General features: G+C 40.7%; 1 protein-coding gene and 1 long non-coding RNA gene across 3 annotated transcripts in view; both read right to left on the bottom strand.

Annotated features, from left to right (window-relative positions):
- LOC111500564 (uncharacterized) overlaps nucleotides 1–15955 on the bottom strand; it is a 68442-nt gene that overhangs the window by 40830 nt on the left and 11657 nt on the right. The window lies entirely within an intron of this gene.
- Nucleotides 125–7442, bottom strand: LOC101483025 (putative G-protein coupled receptor 21). Of its 2 annotated transcripts, none has more exons than XM_076891180.1 (2): nucleotides 4789–7442; nucleotides 125–4679 (listed from the first exon to the last, which is right to left on the bottom strand). In XM_076891180.1, exon 1 carries the CDS (start codon nucleotides 6585–6587, stop codon nucleotides 5517–5519), a length of 1071 nt encoding a protein of 356 aa, XP_076747295.1. In that variant the 5' UTR covers nucleotides 6588–7442; the 3' UTR covers nucleotides 125–4679; nucleotides 4789–5516. The 2 variants fall into 2 exon arrangements, with proteins under 2 accessions (XP_076747295.1, XP_004555776.1); XM_004555719.3 differs by having other exon boundaries at nucleotides 125–4468; nucleotides 4584–7442.

Raw genomic sequence — 15955 nt, forward strand, 5'->3', positions numbered from 1 at the left:
GGCAGGAAGTTCAACCCGAAAATGAAAACCTTGAATAAACTGGTTGCACTCCAATGCTTCGTTCACAGTTGTTAAGGAACTAATAACTAACCTCAGCTAGCTTAGATTTTTCCAACATTACTACAATATGGAGCATTTAAAGGATTTTGCATATCAAATCAATCCCAAACCACATAAACAGAAAATCTCTTTTTAATAATCAGACAATTACACCTCTATTTACAATAATGTTCAGCAGGTTTTCAAAGTTCGGGTCACAAGCTGAGAAGCAAACAGTTCAACCAGAGTAACAACATTAAAAGCCCTTCATTCAGATTTTTTTCTGCTACCACTAGTGATTTGTTGTTCGAGGGGAAGCTGGAAGTTGCATCACACCCACTCCCACAGATGAGCAGCACTGCGAGGCTTTCAAGGAAAATATCAGGACTTCAAAAGATCTGCATGTTATTAACATATCTGTTTTTTGCACATGGAACTCGTCAACGTAATCATACGACTTCTAATGACAAAAATGTCACTTTTGGCAGATGAATGTGATCTTTTCCTGACAGCAGGAAAAGGAGAAGGTCATTCCTGTTTCCTGAACTCGTTGCCATCATCAAAAAACAGAGTGAGCCATCTGTGTTATGCAACAGTATTTAGAAGACAAGAAGCACAGTCAGTAAATTTCTCTCAGTAGCATCATGAGACAGACGCACTGATCCAGACTGAACCAGAATCATGCAGGTAAAGTCTGACGATGAAGCATCCTTTGCAATAAATAAACCGGAGCGTCCGACATGTCAACATTTTACATTTCAAAGCAGATTCTGTAGACAGAACGCCACGAAATAGCACGACACAGAAAAATGTGCTAAAAATCTAAACAGAACATTTCAGGGAAGTCTCCAGAAAGTCCTGCAGCTGAACCCTGAACCCTGACATCAGTCTGACCTCTGGTGCCTCAGCCCCCGTGGTGAAAAGGCATGTTTGTGTTTCTATTGGGAAAACTAAACACTGGTTAAAGTCACAATGAAATAAAAAGAGTAGTAATGATAATGATTTTAACAGTGTCACGTTTCTCTCGTTGAAACATTTTATAGTTCTCATTTATTTCCATGCACACTGTGAGAACATAATTAACAGTAAAACGACCAAATGGACATAAAAATATTTAAGACATCAAAGACAATAAAACCGCATGTATACTCAGAGTATATGTGAACTAAAGTATTATTAAGAGCATGTTTCTTCAGAAAAATGTTATTTGTCAATTACACACAGCGCATTTACTCAAAAACAGCAGGCAAGCTGAAGTTTAGACTATAAATATACGATGGATACAACCATAGGGACTCAGTTTTTTTGGGTCTGCATGTTAAGACTAACTCTTGAGCCTGGAGTGATTCTATTTGGGAGTCGGGGTAGAGCGGTAAACACAGACACCTGCTAATTAGTGTTAATTAACAGACAAATAAAATGCTAGAATCTCACCACAACTGAAGCACAAACTTCTTGGACAGTCTGCAAACTATATCATTTGTCAGATTATTCCATTACAAACATTCTTAAAGGCACCAACTCTGCATACACAGCTTAGGGTGAGTTCAATGAATCAAGCAGCTGTACAAATTAACGTTACAGGAGCTAATTCTAATCAGAATTTGTAAGATCATAAAGTTATTAAAGTTTGCAAATTGATTCTGAAATTGAGGCGCTGCAGTATTGTCTTACTGGCAGTTCTGGGTTCAAATTTCCTGGTCAGCTAGAGGCCTACCTGTGTAGTCTGCATGCTCCCTCACAGTCCAAAGGTGGGCTTTATGTGTTAACTAGTGATTTTAAACTTGCCACAGACATGCCTCTCTGTGTTAGACTGCTCCCTGCACCTCACTCTATGGAGGCTGAGAAGCACTTAAGAAAACTGATCACCAAGTAATTGCATGCATATGCAGCAACTGTATTATTACTGGGAGGTGGCTGAGGTTTTTAACAGACAAGAGATACAACCTATAAAGCTACTGTCAAGCAAGTATCTTATTAGGCCTACTGTTATCTTTGATTACACATGACAACAGTCCTAAAGTTTAAAAAAAAAAAAAAAAAAAAAAAAAAAAAAAAAGAATCGAGACAAATGGAAAATGCAGTTACTTAAAACCACCTGTGACCAGTAAGTAATCACAGCAGGCTAAATAATCCAGTGCTTTATGTGAACATTGATAGTCGTGACTCGGTGTGCTCTAACTATTAAGGTCTTTATCTTCGAGCTGAAAGTGAGAAATAAACTCCTTGCTCCCCTGTGCACAGAGGTGGAGAGCAGCTATGTAGCATCTCTGGATCAAGTGAAATTTCGTGCCCGGAGCCATGTTTAACAACCTTTTTTGCAACCATATTACAAAATTAGCAACTGGCAAACATTAGCATTAACAGCTTGGACCATTCCAGTATCTCAGACAGTTTTCCAATTCAGCATCATCATTTCTCCTTTACTTTAAGAACCGTCTCCAGCAGTGAAAGCTACTTTTACATTTTATTTTTTTGGTGCTATTTTGATTTCTTTTCTTTGCATGAGCACAGTTTCTATCTGACAGCTGTTGATGTTCGTGACAAGAATCTTTCAGAAGCTTTCAAATGCTTTAGCTTCTATTTGTGGTCCGATTCGCTCAAGAAAGGATCTTGTGGTACAAATTACATGAAACAAATGTGTCCAGGAAACCATTTTGCATTCTGTCGATGGTGTTATTCTCGTTACTGTTTCAAATTTACAATGAGCCATTACAGGAATGTGACTTCATGTTTTAGCTTTGTGGGGTTACTGCTCGAGTATAACTGCAAATATTTCAAAGTAAAAGGCTTGTTAAGAAATGGACAGACTTTTATTGTAACTATTTCAAATTAAAGTATCCCCAGGTGTTATATGTATGTTATGATTTATTCTCTATCATATTTAAGGTTTTGGTTCATATACTGTTGGTGGGGTGGATACTGGGTTTGACAACCATTCACATTTACACAAATGTGTGCATTATAAAAAGAGGAAAAGCTCAATATGATTTCACACTTCTGCCCAATAAGAGAGTTATTACTTCCTATTAGCTTAAGGCAACGTTGTATTTCAGTTGAAACAGTTGTTACCTGAAAACCATCACTTATGCTGGAGAAAAAGAGAAATAAAAGCTTGCCTTTCTTTGTGCTTGCTTTAAATAAAAGGCCTGTTTCGTTCGGCATCTGAGGTTATTAACAGCACCGGACACTATTCAAATAAACACAGTAAAAGCACTTGCTAATACAAACTGTGGCTAGCTTGTTTGAACACTCGTGTAGTTTCTCATTCACAAAGAATGCAGTACATGGCACAGCCTCATTTTGGCTCATTTAAAGCTCTGTTTATTAATGTGAGCTCTTCTAAATGAGCCAATAAATTAATTAAAACAAAAAAAAAAAAAAAACCACTACAAACTATAGCCAAGTACAGCCAGTGCAGTTTGGATTTTCATTCAGTTTTGCAAGCAATTTTCATGAAAACATACATTTCTTTTAAATGCATATGATAAAAAACTTGAAAAAGTTTGATTCTACCTTTGAGAACAAACCAGCTAAATCCCAGAAAGACAGTAAGTAAACATGTGTGGCTTCTGGTCTAATACTCTTATGCATGAAATACTTGTAATGTTTTTTTTGTTTGTTTTTTGCCATCTAGGGGTGGCATATGAAGCAAAATGACTTTACAACAACACTTCCACATTCAGCTGTTCTCCAAAGATCACCCACCCACTCACCTGCTCTGAAATGACTGACAAGTAAAGGAACAGGTTCCCAGAATTCTGTGCAAATGTTCATCAAGACCATCGATGAGTTTTTGTTTATTCTTTAAAAATTTTTGAAGACTGCAGTCACCTTCCACTTTGCATATCCATCCTACTTGTGCAAGTCACTGTGACACCCAACCCATCCTTCTACTTCTGTTGTTTAATGGTCACTGGCAAATAGCAAACACGTGGGAAAATGGGTAAATTACCGGCACCTTCCTATCATTATTAAACCTATCCCATTCCCTCTTCTTTGTCCAACTACAATAAAGTCAAATTGTCAAGATGCTTTCAGAAATTTCATTGTGACTTTAAAAACAAGTCCTGCGAGTTTTTAAACGCAGCATACAAAGAAATGCTTTGCCTTCTACTCAACACTAAATTATTTTTTATTTAAATGGCTCCAATCCGGAGGTGCAGCATGTCAGACCTCTGTGGCAAATAAATAATCTTAAAAGGCTTCTACTGATCCACAAGATCATCTGGTATCCCGCAGGTCTACAATAAATTAATAAAACCCCCGAAGTTAGCCATTGTTTAAATATTGATACTCTACGTGTATTTACATGAAACCAAAGAACAAAAAACAGAAAAATAGAAACACACTCATTGGCTCTCAGAAACAGGCTTTGACCCCTGACACGGCGAGGTCGGGCTCGTAAAGCTGGGTGATATCCCTCTTGCTGGAAGAGGGCAGAAACACGAGAAATAAAGTTAGCTGAAACCAGATGTTAGGATCCTGACAGACAGCTGATTCATTATCGACACCGACTGCACTACAAGTCATGAGCTGATTACCTTACAATGTGCCTTTTGATTTAAAAGACCTGTGCTCTGTCAGCTGAGATCAAAGGCAGACAGCACAGAGGCTTACAAAAAGAACCGCTGATAAACCTGAGGATGAAACACAAGAATAAATCATATCATCTATTGTTTCTTTAACAAGGATTCTTGTCTGCTGGCAGAAAAACTTTCCAGGCCATGTTTAAAAAGTAATGCTAACTTTTTCATGTGAAATCCGATGCGTTTTCAGATTTTGAGCTTCTCACTAACACCCGAGAGAAAAATCCTCTTGATAAAACACACACAAGCTCCTAAATCTTCTTAATCTCTGGGAAATAAGTCCATCTGTTGTGCATTTTGAACCCACACACGAGCCGATGAAGTGACGATTTTAAGGTGAATGATTTTTCCTACACTCGTTGGCATCTGGAGTTCCCCAAAGGAAACAGATCAGAAGTCTGCTTCAAGTGTTTTAACATTTTTTGCAACACATACTTCCACCCTGAAAGAACCAAGACAAATTACAGATTTACAGTCAGGCTTGAAAAGATTAATAAATTATTTTTTGCATCTCAGTGGATTGGGCAGCCCAGCTCACACTGTGCTATACTTTTTTGCATTTGGGAGTCATTGTTTATCAAATCCTCTGAACTTTCTTCATCAGTATCAAACTTATTATCTCTGTGTCATCAGCCTGCAGCCATGAAAGAGCAGAATCACACAGAGAGAATTTGAGAAAGTCCCAGCAGGAATGACACAGCCTCCTTTTTCCACAAAAATCATCCTCTTAAAACGGCCAGAAAGCTTCTGCACAAGCGCCTCCCTGTGCTCACCGCAGGATCAAAAAGACCTGTGTCATGCTACACAGTAGAGAGCAAAGCACACACAGGGGGCCGATGCCTCCAAAGCGACCGGAGCGAATCCATCCTAGTCAAAGCTCATCAGAGCTCACACTTGGCATCGGGGATCTGGTCTCAGGCTGACGGGGGCTGGAGCCTTTTTGGCCTCCGTGCAGCCATGGCAGGAAGGAAACAGTGGGCTAAAGAGGCGGCCGAGACCTTTACGGAAGACGCTGTTGGAGAGGCTGTAGATGAGACAATTACAGAAGCTGTTGCTGATTGCCAGCCATGTTGTGAGGAAGGACGCCACCTCGTGGTGATATAGGCCGGCGCTCTCTAGGAGGAAGTAGAGGATGTACGGCATCCACAGCACATAGAAGACACTGGTGATGCGGAAGAGCACCATGGCATAGCGTTTGTCCGGGCAGCCTTCGCAACGCTCTCCCCGCTCACCTTTATCACCCTCGGTCTGCGGGCTGAAGCGGGCTTGGCGTTGGGAGATCTCCCTTGTATGCTGCCGGCAGATCCGGAATATACTCCCATAGGTGAAGCAGACAGTAAGTGCAGCTGGTGCGTAGAGCAGCGCCACAATGAAGGTGCTAAATGCCGGGTTGGTTTTCCAAGAGAGTGCGCACCACTTAAATATGTCCCCATGATAACCTGGTTTCCCCCAGCGGAAAAACGATGGCAGGAAAATCAAAGCAGAGTAAACCCAAATGAGCACAATGCACACCCTCAGGCGGCATGGGGTGACCAGCGTGGTGTACGACAGCGGTCGTGTGATGGCGATGTAGCGGTCCACGCTGATGCAAGCTAGCGAGGCCATGGAAACACTCTTCAGCACAGAAACCATGTAGCCGAATCCCTTGCAGGTGAGCTCCTCATTCAGGCCTCGAAGGTAGTGGAGGAGGGACATCGAGGGCACGAGGCAGCTGACGCCCACCAGCAGATCAGCGTACGCCATGGTTTGGATAAAGTGGCTGGTGGTGTGGTGGTGCAGCAGCGGGGCACAATGGAAGACAAAGATCACCACCAGGTTGCCAGCGATGATGAGCACAGTGAGGAAGAGGATGACAACCACCTCCAGCACGCAGGTATCCATGCTGTGGGAGTAACCCATGGAGCCCAGCAAGCAGAACGAGGGAGAGCCGCTTTGGTTCGCATCAGAGGAAGAGTTCATGTTTGGACTGGAGAAGAGGGAGGGAGGAGAAGGGGGCAGTTTCAGCTCAACGCAGCCATCATCCTGTCATCCAAGTCTCTTTATTTTTTTAACCCTGAAGTTACAGCTCCAAAAACAAAGCATGCCCCTGTTCTTCTATATCAGCATCTTTTCTCCCTCAGCGGGCAGCGAGCCTGTCCTTAAAGTAGCAGTAATCCATCGGTGCATGCAAAACGCAGCCAGCCACTGCTGCTGCTGCTGGGGGTGAAATATGTGCATGTGTGCAACCTCGAGAGGCAGAAAAAAAATGTCCCAATGTAGGACAAGAGATGCCCGTCTAGTGGTGCAGTGCAACCCGTCCTCCCCCCCACACAGCTGTTTATCATACCCCCCTCCCTTGACTACAAATCCCGAGGTAAGCACTGTTCTCCAGCGGGCAGGAACCAAACAATTCAAACATTGAAAAAATAAATAAAAAGAGCCATCCACTGGCACTCTTCAAATGCCGGCAAAAGGGTAAAAACAGGGAGAGGAAAACGATCCCAAAATTCCCAGCAGCTTCTGTGTGCCGGCACTGAATGCTTCCTCAGCAAAGAAAGTCAAGGCGGTCCAATCAAACGGCACATCTGAAGGTAGACGCCTCATCCGCGGGTCATTAAAACACAGATTTTCATGAGCAGACAGTGTCCTGGAATCCTGGAGGCAGGCAGGGCAAACATCCAAAGGTGATGGATAATGTCACTGGGAGCTCTTCTTGTCAGGCTCAGTGGCGGCTGGTCGACTTCCAGTGTGTGTGTGAAGATGGAGAGATGTGTAGTCATGAGTGTGAGAGACAGAGAGAGATGAAGGAGGTAGACGGTGAACTGCTTCTCCTTTCTGCTGTAGTGGCGATACAGTGATGATGCAGCGCTGCCACTGCTGCTGCTTTCCTCTCCTCCCCCTTCACTCACTCGCTCTCTCTCTCTCGCTCTAACACACACACACACTTTCCTTCCCTTTCCACTCATTTCACTCTCTCTCTCTCACACACACACACACACACACTTCGCTTCCCCTCCTCCTCCTCTGTCCGTTTAAATTTTTTACTTCTTTCTGCCTCCCAGTGTCCCCACTCTTACTGTACCACAATTACAGAACTGAGAAGGAAAAGTTTTTAAATAAGCTTCAGAGCAATTGAAATTTATTATATATACACAAGAAAATATCTAAAATCCATAAGAAACTCACAAATGTTAAGCAGAAATCATGATTATGGCCTGGTGCAAATTACATCGGTGTGAGGATCATTTGTTTTGTAAGGCATCTATTGGATTTTGTTGATGCTTGAAATTAAGGTTGTGAGACTTTGATTGCATGGCTGCTTGATAGACTTCACATCCGCTAATGCGAGTCACCGAGGGAGATCTTTTAACAGTGTTTGTGGCAGACGTGTCATAAGAGAAAACACAGTAACGGGAAACGGACGATTAACTTCCAGAGGGTAGCGGGTTTGTTAAAAGCTTATTTTGCTCTTAATTTGAAGTTTTGAAATAAACTCCAAATTAAGAGAACAAAACCCATCATAAGATGACTGCCAAGTGGTGACCTGCTTCAACTAAGAGTTTGGCTTGTAGTGTTGCTTCTTTTTAATTTTATTGAAGGAAGTAATAGGCACATATTTAGGCTTTCAGTAAAGACCACCCAAAGGTTTTTGCTTTATAAATAAAAAGCAGCTTAGCAGCAGGTGAAGCTGCCAACATTTAAAATAATAACTCCAGACACAACAACTGGGTAACATCCACCTTTGTTATGCAGTCCAAGTTTTTGCTACAGACACTAAAGCTCATCATTTTAACACTGGCACTGCCGAATAAGTCAAGGTACTCACTGCTGCACTGTTTAAACAATTTAATGCTACAATATACACTCACTGACCACTTCATTAATCGCACCTGGCTAGTACTGGGTTGGACCCTCCTATTGCTGTAAGAACTGCTTTGTGACATATAATGAAGTTCTTTTGAAGCATAAATTATTCATTACAGTCTTCATTTTCTCTAAACATTTTTCTCTGCTCTCTTTCTTCCTTTGGGTCCCTTTCAGCATTACTCTAACCCCCCTGCAGTTCTCTGTAAGCTTCATTTTCATGGACCTCCATTTTGCTCCTAACAGGAAGCTCCTCCCCCTTCCACATCTGCTACCCAATAAACATCAAGCAGGATCCCCTCTGTACAGAGACCATACTCAACCCAACCACATGCACTCCGCACTCTCCCCAGCAGCTACACCGATCACATATGAACTACATATGTGCTCAGAGGCACTGCAAGCATAAATGTGTGTAAACAACACACAAGACAGTTTCTAATGGATGATTAAAATTTCTACAGATGCACATGCTAAATGTAGAACAAACACAGGAAAAGATGAAAGGAAAATAGGGATGCAAGAGAAAGGAATAAAGACCGGCATGGAAAAAGGTGAAGCACAATAGATCTGATTTTTTGGACCCAAAACACAGAAATTACAATAGCATTTCAGAAAATCTGAATCCAGCTCTAAATCAGAATTCATTTTAGTCATAAAACTCTTTACATTATATTTTACACTTAAATTATTGTTTATATTTAATCAAAAGGTATATTTTTAAAAAGTCCTATAAAATTACTAATTTGGCAAAATTTAAGTGAACTTACTCTGATGATGTCTGCTGTGTGAGCGGAATATCAAGAACACAAACTGATATGGTATAAAGCACCAAAAGAGAATACAAAGACAAGTGAAACAATATCCAAATATTCTGGCGCAGCTCTACTATCTGCTTAAGCATTCAGAAAACAAACTAATCAACTAGTTAACCCACAAAGTTAAAAACAGTCAGTATGTATGAAAGATAATCTGAATTAATTGTTTGGCAGCCTTTTGTAAATTATCATTACTCTTAGAGTTCACATATAAGCAACATTTGCAACGCAGAAGAGTGTGCGTGTGTGTGCGCGTGCGTTTTCTTACTATCTTGGTGGGGACCAAAATCTGAAATTTACTATACTGGTGGGGACCAAACTCCAGGTCTCCACGAGGTTGAAGACATTTTTCCCACTTAAAATGTGTTTTTAATGTCCGGGTTACCCTAAACCTAACCATAACCCAATTGTAAGTGATAGGCATTCCTTTTATGATGGCTAGGGTTAGGGTAAGCGGCTAGGGAAAGCATTATGTCAATGGGACGCCCCCACGAGGATAGCAAACCAGACGAAATACCACACCTGACATTAGAGAAGAATAGAATTAGAGTAGAATATAAGTGCACATTTGGAAAGATATTTCTTCATCTCATCTGTAATGTTTTCTTTCCTAAAGTTGTTTCTGTTAATGAGACATAAATGTGCCTTCATCCTGGAAATGACTGTTTCATTCTCACCTGAGCACTACTGAGGTTTTACTGTTTGAGCCACACACTGTGCATTATGGAATCTGGAAAGTCCAATCCTGGTTTCATGTTAAACTCCTAGGCTGCCCTCACCTTTTAGTTCTTTGTTGCTCACACCAAGTCACAAAAACGGAAATAAAATTTTAGACACAATGTAACTGCTCTGCATATTTGAAATGTTTTACCCACAAAATCTTTTCCACTTTTTTAAGATTCTCCTTGCTGCTTGTAACTGTCACACCAACACTTGCTCAGTTGTTTTTAGGCTACGGTACTATAAAATAAGAAGCCCATGTCCTATATGCGTCATTACCAAACCGTATAGTCTGCTGATTCACCACATCAAACCAAAGCATCTCTTGTGATATTTGGTGCAGGAAGAACTGGAGGGGTCACCGCAAGAATGTCGGCTCCTTCCAGCCTAATGGTGGGGAACAGAGACATCATTCAGACACTGTTTGTTTTCCTGGTACCATATGGTGAGCACTAGCCACCATGTTAGTGTCTATTTTTGCTTTCATTTCCAGGTCAAGGGTCAGAGGTGCCACATCTGCCAGACTTGTGAGGCTGAATATCGAGGTACCTGAATAAGCACCCGCGTTATCTCAGTTGTAAAGTTGTTGTAAAACATCAATGTGAACACAGACATCAGCGCCTCGTGGGTGTTGCCAAGTCAACACAACAGCAGTAAACATCAGGCAGGCCGACGGGGGAAAGCCACCTTGTGACTGATTGTTTGGAAAAAAAGAGCTTGTTATCCTGAGCCCGCTGGAGGCCAATTTGAACATCAGCACATTTTTCTTTAATTATGAATGCAAAGTTGCTGTTGGACAGCACCATCAAAGACTTAAAAAACTACAGTGGTAAATGAACATGATTCATAGTTGGAGAGTACACACTACACTTCTTTGTCAGGTTACCCAACCAATACAGAGGGAAAAAAAAAACTGGACTTCTTGCATAACAGCACAGACTTTGATTGCATTTATGATATATGAGAGAATAATGTGATCCGAAACGGCATCCAAGTTACTCACTTGGCATAAACAAGAGGAGAAAGAATTAGGCATAGGAGTTCAACAATTAACAGTAATATTACGTAATGTTTACAAGACTGATGAGACCTGCTATGATGGTTTGGAGACGATGAACATTGAACATCATTGAATAGCTCAGGTTTAGCAGTTTGAAGACAATATTAGAGTGCAAGGCTGGGATGTTTTGGACATGTGCAGAGGCGTATATATTGGGCAAAGGATGTTGACTATGGCAATGCCAGCCAGGAGGAAAAGAGGAATATGGCACTGGAGGTTCATGGATCTAGTGAAGGATTACATCCATTACGGCTGCCTTAGTCAGGAGCCTTGCGGAGTAATCTGGGTCCTAAACTCTGTCTGTTTCAGGTCCCAAAGTCAAACAAACACTGCGGCATCACTGACAGTTAAAAACTGTAAATTCTTTCATTTTTAATAAGATGAGCAGCATTGCTGCTTTACCAGGTGTAATAATTAAGTTTAACATCCAGGCATCCATGAAAATAGAATTTATTAAATTCAATGGAGTTAGAAGTTAGCAGGAAGTTAGCTCGCTAGTTTCCACCTAAACATGATATAGCATGTTCTGACTGAGAGCTTCCCATGATGCATTGAGTATTTCTGCTTCAGTCACCTTTCTCACTCACTGTGTTAATAGACCTCTCTGCTGAATCAGATTTGTTATTAATCTCTGGCTCTCTTCCACAGCATGTCTTTTGTCTTGTCTTCCTTCTCTCACCCCAACTGGTCGCAGCAGATGGCCCCGCCCATCCCTGAGCCTGGTTCTGCCGGAGGTTTCTTCCTGTTAAAAGTGAGTTTTTCCTTCCCACTGTTGCCAAAGTGCTTGCTCATAGGGGTCATATGATTGTTGGTGTTTTCTATGTATGTAATGTTATAGGGTCTACATTACAATATAAAGTGCCTTGAGGCGACTGTTGTTGTGATTTCGGTGAAGTTTATTTATTTTGGTGTTGTATAAATAAAACTGAGTTGAATTGAAAATTGTTTCATGGAAACACAACTGAATTGAAAATAAAATATACAAAAACATTGTGTAACAAATTTGTCCTAAAAGTGTCTTAGAACTAAACAACCAAAAACAAACCCACTCAAATAATTAAGAATTCTGTCAACATCTTTGTTCAAAACTTTGAGTATATTTTTATTTATTAGGCTGATAATAAGCTGAAGTCATGTTTTTATACTCAATTTTGAGCCAGCACACTGGACCTCTCCTAGGAAGTCAGAAATTTAATTTCAACCACTAAAACAAATTTTTATGTTTAGGAATGCAAGCAAATAACTGTAATTTGGGATCTTAATTGAAAAAACAGTAATGTGCTTTACTTTTTCCCTCTGCTTTTTTGTAAGATAGTAAATTTGAAAATTACTGGATGATAAGAGTAATTATATTTTAGCATTAAAAACATACATATTCTAGAAACATAAGAAATTGTTTTAGTAATTACCAATACTGTTAATTTAGGGTAGCTTGACACCCTACATTGGGAGGTGTTCTATTTGGTGGGGGATTTGTTAAGCACTGTAAATAAAAACTGATTAGAAACTACAAAAAAACATAAATATGCACCAGGCTTCATAGATGTTCTTCTTTCTGTATTGAACAGGCCTGTCAGTACAGTTGCTGTGTCCGTGGATGCTTCTCTGCATGTATCAAACAGAGCCTGGTGCCTTGTTTTTCTGCAGACTTTTGATGGCATTACTCATCTTCTGTTGTTAGATTTATCCTTTGTGCATTGTCATATCCTGGGGCTGGAGATATATCTTCTTATATTGGCAGTGGTGGTATTATTTGATAGTCACAATACCAGTTTTGACCTTGTTTTTAAAACCTAACGACCCTGCAGTGTGGTGGTAAACATCACTCCTGAGTAACCCCCTGCTGCAGCTGACCTTTTAGTCTGCACTTGAGCTGTAACAGAGGCAGGAAAATTAGGTCAACCTTTGTACATTACCTCTCATCCACCCTTGTTTAACATCTCCTTACAACCTTTTTTTAAGCTGATGAAGGGAAGGCATACGCTGCTTATTATGATTAATCTTCTCAGTGTATATATTTCCTTTTTGGCAGGCACTGACCATAAGGAATATATTTATTTTGACAGAATGTTTAGGTTAATCATGGTCTTCAGTTGCTCCCTCTGATAGGTGAAGGTAGAACTGAAAGATAGAAAGAAAGACTCCAGTGTTTTAATATTTTTAAGTTAACTTTTTTGCAGATAATTGTTTAATTTGACATGAACCATGTACAGAGACAGAAAGGCACAGTAAGCAACAAGTGCAAAGTTGCCCTCATGTGATATGTTCTTTAATAATTCGGACAGTTAATGCCCTCAACCCAAGAGACTTCTTAGAAATCTGGCCCATGTGGCCTATGGGTTGTGATAACTTGGGACTCATTGGCTTCTTTGTTAGAGATTCTGGAAAATTGTGCAAGCCAACTTTCCAGATAATCACAGTTTTTACATGAATCATTTCAAGTCAGTTATTTCAAATAATCACAGAAACAAACCAAATGGGAGTAAATTATTGCTAAGTGTATCTAAATCTGGGTCAGCTTGTTTGTTGACCTAATTGCTGTGCATATTCATCAGTTTACAGTCTGGGTATGTGCTGACTTTCACTGTGGTTAGGCTGTTTTCTAATGATACTCAAGAAGGCCAGTGCAGAGGGCTGAAGCATTGTTTGCAGTTCAAAGTGTCACAGACATACGGCAAAAGACTATTCTTCTTTTCAATTCCCAAATGATTTATTATACAGATTAATGAGGACCTATCATGCTAATGTTTTTATTCTTGGAGTCTGCTAGAGTACCAATGCATGATTCAAAGCTGAAAATTATTATTATTTAATTATTATTTATCTTTTACTCAGTTCACCCTCTGTCAGAAACAAGATGTTTTAAGTTTCCTAACATCTCATTTAAAGCAACTGTCTTCTGATTGGCTGCCCTTCGTAATCAGACACAGGTGGGTTGGGCTTCTGTGCTTTAAATGTCAACATTATGGTTGTCCCATTTGTATGACACAAACTTGTCACAAAGTGTTTAGACAAGTCTTAGCCTTTGGCTAAGAAAGTTTACTTGTGCATACACTGAGATGATTATTGGCCTTGTTTATGTGTGCATCCAGCATTGCGACAGGAAATGATGCCTGTTGTACAGGGTGGGCCATTTATATGGATACACCGTAATAACATGGGAATGGTTGGTGATATTAAAGTCCTGTTTGTGGCACATTAGTATATGTGAGGGGGCAAACTCCTCAAGATGGGTGGTGACCATGGTGGCCATTTAGAAGTCGGCCATCTTGGATACAACTTTTGTTTTTTTCAATAGGAAGAGGGCCATGTGACACATCAAACTTATTGGTAATGTCACAAGAAAAACAATGGTGTGCTTGGTTTCAATGTAACTTTATTCTTTCATGAGTTTTTTAAAAGTTTCTGACCACTTATAAAATGTGTTCAATGTGTTGCCCATTGTGTTGGATTGTCAATGCAACCCTCTTCTCCCACTCTTCACACACTGATAGCAACACCGCAGGAGAAATGCCAGCACAGGCATCCAGTATCCGTAGTTTCAGGTGCTGCACATCTCGTATCTTCACACCATAGACAATTGCCTTCAGATGACTCCAAAGATAAAAGTCTAAGGGGGTCAGATCGGGAGACCTTGGGGGCCATTCAACTGGCCCACAACGACCAATCCACTTTCCAGGAAACTGTTCATCTAGGAACTGCTCGGACCTGGCACCCATAATGTGGTGGTGCACCATCTTGCTGGAAAAACTCCGGGAACGTGCCAGCTTCAGTGCATAAAGAGGGAAACACATCATCATGTAGCAATTTCAAATATCCAGTGGCCTTGAAGTTTCCATTGATGAAGAATGGACCCACTATCGTTGTACCCCATATACCACACCAAACCATCACTTTTGTTGTTCCAACAGTCTTGGAGGGATCCATCCAATGTGGGTTAGTGTCAGACCAATAGCGGTGGTTTTGTTTGTTAACTTCACCATTCACATAAAAGTTTGCCTCATCACTGAACAAAATCTTCTGAGTGAACTGAGGGTCATGCTGCAGTAGCTGGAATTTGTAAGGGTACCATTTGTGAGTAGCTAATATCCACCGAAGGGATGTTCGACTAATGCCACTCTCCAGTGACATGCAGCTCTTGCTGAATGAAGCTAGGACAGCCACTGATGTTTCTTCATTAGTGAAAGTTTTCTTGCGTCCACATTTTGGCAAATCCAACACTGAACCAGTTTCACGAAACTTAGCAACCAGTTTGCTAACTGTAGCATGGGAGATGGGTGGTCTCGTAGGGTGTCTTGCATTGAAATCTGCTGCAATGACCCGGTTACTGCATTCACTAGATATCAACACAATTTCGGTCCGCTTCTCACGTGTTAACCTCTTCGACATGTCAATGGTTGTGAACAAGAGAAACTTGTAAATAACTCATGAAAGAATAAAGTTATGTTGAAACCAAGCACACCATTGTTTTTCTTGTGACATTATCAATAAGTTTGATGTGTCACATGGCCCTTTTCCTATTGAAAAAACAAAAGTTGTATCCAAGATGGCCGACTTCTAAATGGCCACCATGGTCACCACCCATCTTGAGGAGTTTGCCCCCTCACATATACTAATGTGCCACAAACAGGACTTTAATATCACCAACCATTCCCATGTTATTACGGTGTATCCATATAAATGGCCCACCCTGTACTTTTAAATACTCTAGAAACAACAAGTAAGCCTACAAGTGCGATAGCCAAGCACTCTAATGGGTTGATATGGTACTACAAGGTCATTACGATAAGATGGGGCCTGATTATTTAAGACCTTGTATGTGAGGAGCAGGATTTTGAATTCAATTCCGGATTTAACAGGAAGCCAATACAGGAGAAATATGCTCT

The sequence above is a fragment of the Maylandia zebra genome, linkage group LG12, assembly GCF_041146795.1.
Source record: "Maylandia zebra isolate NMK-2024a linkage group LG12, Mzebra_GT3a, whole genome shotgun sequence".
NCBI classification, from domain to species: domain Eukaryota; kingdom Metazoa; phylum Chordata; class Actinopteri; order Cichliformes; family Cichlidae; genus Maylandia; species Maylandia zebra.

Bases quoted from the DNA above. Each gene is read 5' to 3' on its own strand.
- LOC101483025 (XM_076891180.1), bottom strand. From the start codon at position 6,587: ATGAACTCTTCCTCTGATGCGAACCAAAGCGGCTCTCCCTCGTTCTGC.